Here is a 4,110-nt window from a genome sequence, read left to right as displayed (position 1 = left end):
TTTGTCAGAAAGAGGGGTATGCTCTAAGTTCATTTTTAAATGAGCCCAACACATGAAGAAAATTACAGTAAATATGAATTTTTAATTTTTTATTAATTTCAACAGGTTCATTCTAATAAAATAATAACAGCTTGGCCTACTAGACATTATTTTTTTAATAAGACAGTTTACTTTGGCAACTTCTCCTCCTCCTTAAAAGTACTGTTTTTTTTAAATCTCTATATCTCTATGAACCACTCAGATTTTTTGGCCCATTAAATTTTCAAAGTTTAACAAGTGAGCAGGAAACACACCCTTCCATACCCTGAGTTAAGCTAGTACAAGGAACCACAGAAGTAAAAGTGTAAATAAAGGATCTTTTTTAAATGCAAAAATGAAAGGAAACTAAAGTTTGAACTTTGGAAAGACAGGACAGTGTATTCAAGGTATTCTTCAGAAGAAAACCGCTGGTGGAGTTTTCCCAAATCAACACGAATGTTTATTTTAATTCCATTGCTGTCATCATTATTATTTTAATAAGAAAAAGTCCAAAAATGTATTACATTTATGGGATTCTACCTCCTACTGTAAGGAAACAGTCGAATACGACAGCACAAGGCACATCCCGCTCCTCTTGCAGACACGGTATTAAAGACATGTAACTGATAAATTTAGTTGATTTGCTGAATATAGTCACTTTGTCTATAAATTTTTATTTAGGAGTATCAGCCATTTGTATAGACCTAAAACTTGCACCAGTTGCAGAATTCTAGTTGCTTAGGTCTAGGAAGATAGAAAAGATAAAGCTGCAGAATGAGATAGCAACCTGTAAGTCAATCCATCAATCCATCATTTAATTACTATTGTGAGTACTTGCTACATAAGAATCCAGAAAAAGAAACCAGAAGAAAGTCACATGGATTTTTTTCTCTTGTTTTTGTATTTTTTTTCCTTATAAATTAAGATTATCAGATATATACCAGTGAGTGGTTTCCCTAGCTCAAAAGAAAACAATATGTGTTTGGTGCCATGGAGGAGGACAAGACTATGTATTTAATTACTTTAGCCTTATTTTGTCCCTTGGCATGATCTGTTCCCTGATTTCACCCCAGTCAAGCTTGCTTTGAAGTCGCTGACAAATTAAATCAACCACTTGGATCATATGTGTCCCAAAGAATGTGGTTTCTCAGGTATGAGCAATCTATCAATCCCCCAGTCTCCTTTCACTTTGGCATTCTGACAATCCTAGCAAATTCTCAGGCAAAGATTGCAACTTATGTTTTGGCCACAGCAGCCCTTACTCAAAGTTTCAGAATTGCCAGTTCAAGGTACAACTTTCACATCTCAAGGGACTGGTACATTTCTTGATGATTGTGCAAACATTCTCAATTGTGCCTCCAGGTAAACATACTGCTGTCTTCTTGGACAACTGAGAAGTACAAAGAATATTTATGTGCTGGTCCAGTCGTTCCAAGTATTTCTTGTGGGCTTAGACACACCTGAGTTACCACCCCCCTCTTACTGGCTGAGAAAGTTGCCCCACCTGATTTGTAACTTTACCCGCCACAGTCAGTAGCTGGGGGCATCTCGGCCAGCCAACACTGGATTTAATCTAGTTAGAAGCAGACGAGCAGCTCTTATTTGAAAAAAACACTGAGTTTTGAGTTCATTACTACGGGAAAACTGCTCTCCCTCGGGGCGCAGAGAACCTGGCTTCAGAGCAGCCTTACCAGCTCAGGCGCCTGGTCGGATAAAACCCAACCTGGAGGAGAATGGCTACCTACGCCCTGCAAATCGCCGGATTGGTGCTCGGTGGTGTGGGCATGGTGGGCACAGTGGCTGTCACGGTCATGCCTCAGTGGAGAGTGTCTGCCTTCATTGAAAGCAATATTGTGGTCTTTGAAAACCTCTGGGAAGGACTATGGATGAGTTGCATGAGGCATGCTAACATCAGAATGCAGTGCAAAATCTACGACTCGCTGCTGGCTCTCTCTCCGGACCTACAGGCAGCCAGAGGACTGATGTGTGCCGCCTCGGTGCTGGCCTTCCTGGCTTTCCTGACGGCCGTCCTCGGCATGAAGTGTACCAGATGCGCCGGGGACGACGACAAGGTGAAAGGTCACATTCTGCTGACCGCTGGAGTGATTTTCATCATCACTGGCCTCGTGGTGCTCATCCCCGTGAGCTGGGTTGCCAATTCCATCATCAGAGACTTCTACAACCCAATAGTGGATATTGCCCAGAAACGGGAGCTGGGAGAAGCCCTCTACATAGGCTGGACCACGGCCCTGGTGCTGATTGTTGGAGGGGCGCTGTTCTGTTGCGTTTCCTGTTGCCATGAAAAGAGCAGTAGCTACAGATACTCCATACCGTCCCACCGAACAACCCAGAAAAGCTATCACGCCGAAAAGAAGTCGCCGAGTGTGTACTCCAAAAGTCAGTACGTGTAGTTATGACTCTTTTTAAACTACCTAGAAAGCCACCCAGATGACATAGATGTCCACTCTTCCCAAAACTGAGACCCAAAAGAACATTGATTGGCTGTTCTTAACTGCCTGGTATTAATCACAGGGACTGATTACATCAGCTCTTTATGATTCTATAATCAATTTCAGCTGCATGAGAAATTGTACACATTGCTTTGATTATTCTAGAAAGAACAGTAATTTGTTTTCTAAAATGGTTCATGTTTTATCTCCTTTTATTAGTTACTTCAAAATGACATTGTTGGAGACAATTATTTTATAACTGTGGTTTCTCTATGACAGAGCGTTATGTATATAGATGAGTGTAACATTTCTGTGTCACATAGGTAGAGACAGGCTTATATAATCCTATTTTAAATGAAACACTGATTCATTACACTGAATAAATAGAATTCAGCTATTGCTTTTCAGGGGAACCAGGGGTAAGATTGAAGAAGGTTAATATGAATTGTTTAAAAACAGCTTAGTGATGAATGCACTTAATTTATAATGAAGGTTAAAATGAAAGCTTTAATCAGCAGGGTAAAGGGAACTAAATGGCTTTTTGATATCTCGTTTTTCAGCCTAGGAGTTAGAAATCCAAATTCCTTTTTCCTCATTCCCCAGAGGCCTTCCTTTTCTTGTATATTAAATGGTCATCTTTTAAAAGGCAGATATTTTGTCAAGGGGCTTTGCATTCAAACTGCTTTTCCAGAGCTATACTAAGAAGAAAGATAAAGCTATAGTCTAAGAAATATTAAAGACTTCAGGAAAGTGAAGATTTTTTTCCTCAAGTTTTTGTGGTTGGAGAAGGATACATTTTGACAAGAAATCATATATATATATATATATTTTAATAACTATTTGTATAGAGACTTTGGACTTTCATTAATATAAATAACAGAAGAGAAAAATTATATACCTTTATTTGATTACCAAAAAAATGAAACCAAATTGTCCTCTGTGAACTACATCTTATATGTGGATATTTAAGTCAGAATTGTCATTTCAGTTTTCAAAGGTGAATCTTTCTTTGTTCCAATTTCGTTCAGTTTTACTAAGGCACAGGTATACTATATTTTTGTGTTTCCCCCAGATTTTATTGAACTGTTAATCTGATTTGAAAGTTTGTATATACATTTTTCTAGCTTAATCAACTATGTGTATCTGCTTTATGTCCTTTGTATTAATAAATTGTGCTTTTTATATTAATTTGATATCTTTCATTTTTCTTCAGTTTTTAAATATTTTAATAATGTAAAGAGTTTTTAAAAACCTGATATTTTCAGCTTTGCAGTTAAAAAAGGCTTTCAAAATCACATTTTAAAGATAAAGATAGATTCAGCATTAATTTTTGAGAATACAGATTATTATATATCATTTAATATGATATACTTACAATGACTGGATTTACACACTAGTATTAGATGTTGATAATATATTTGTAAGTTTTTAAGATAATACTATAGGTTCCAAAAATCTATTTCCTGCATGTATTATTATGTATGTAATAGCTATTTATGTACAAACTTTCCATAGGGAGATATATCCCTGCCTCTGAGAAATAGTATTAATTAATAATAGGGCATAATGTTTTAGGGACATGCATTATAAACTAAGACCTCTACTGTTTTAAATGAATTATATCACTAAATCGCTTATAAGA

General features: G+C 37.0%; 1 protein-coding gene across 1 annotated transcript; it reads left to right on the top strand.

The window, feature by feature from the left end:
- Positions 1-1,556: 1,556 nt before the first annotated feature.
- Positions 1,557-3,658, top strand: CLDN8 (claudin 8). Its single transcript, XM_010855825.1, has one exon. It carries the CDS (start codon positions 1,752-1,754, stop codon positions 2,427-2,429), a length of 678 nt encoding a protein of 225 aa, XP_010854127.1. The 5' UTR covers positions 1,557-1,751; the 3' UTR covers positions 2,430-3,658.
- The last annotated feature ends 452 nt before the right edge of the window (positions 3,659-4,110 follow it).

This window comes from Bison bison, unplaced genomic scaffold, assembly GCF_000754665.1.
Source record: "Bison bison bison isolate TAMUID 2011002044 unplaced genomic scaffold, Bison_UMD1.0 scf7180017864368, whole genome shotgun sequence".
NCBI lineage: Eukaryota > Metazoa > Chordata > Mammalia > Artiodactyla > Bovidae > Bison > Bison bison.
Note: the sequence above shows the minus strand (reverse complement) of the source record. Positions and strands in the feature narration are given on the sequence as shown.

Excerpts from the sequence above, each read along its gene's own strand:
- CLDN8 (XM_010855825.1), top strand. The coding sequence starts at position 1,752 with ATGGCTACCTACGCCCTGCAAATCGCCGGATTGGTGCTCGGTGGTGTG.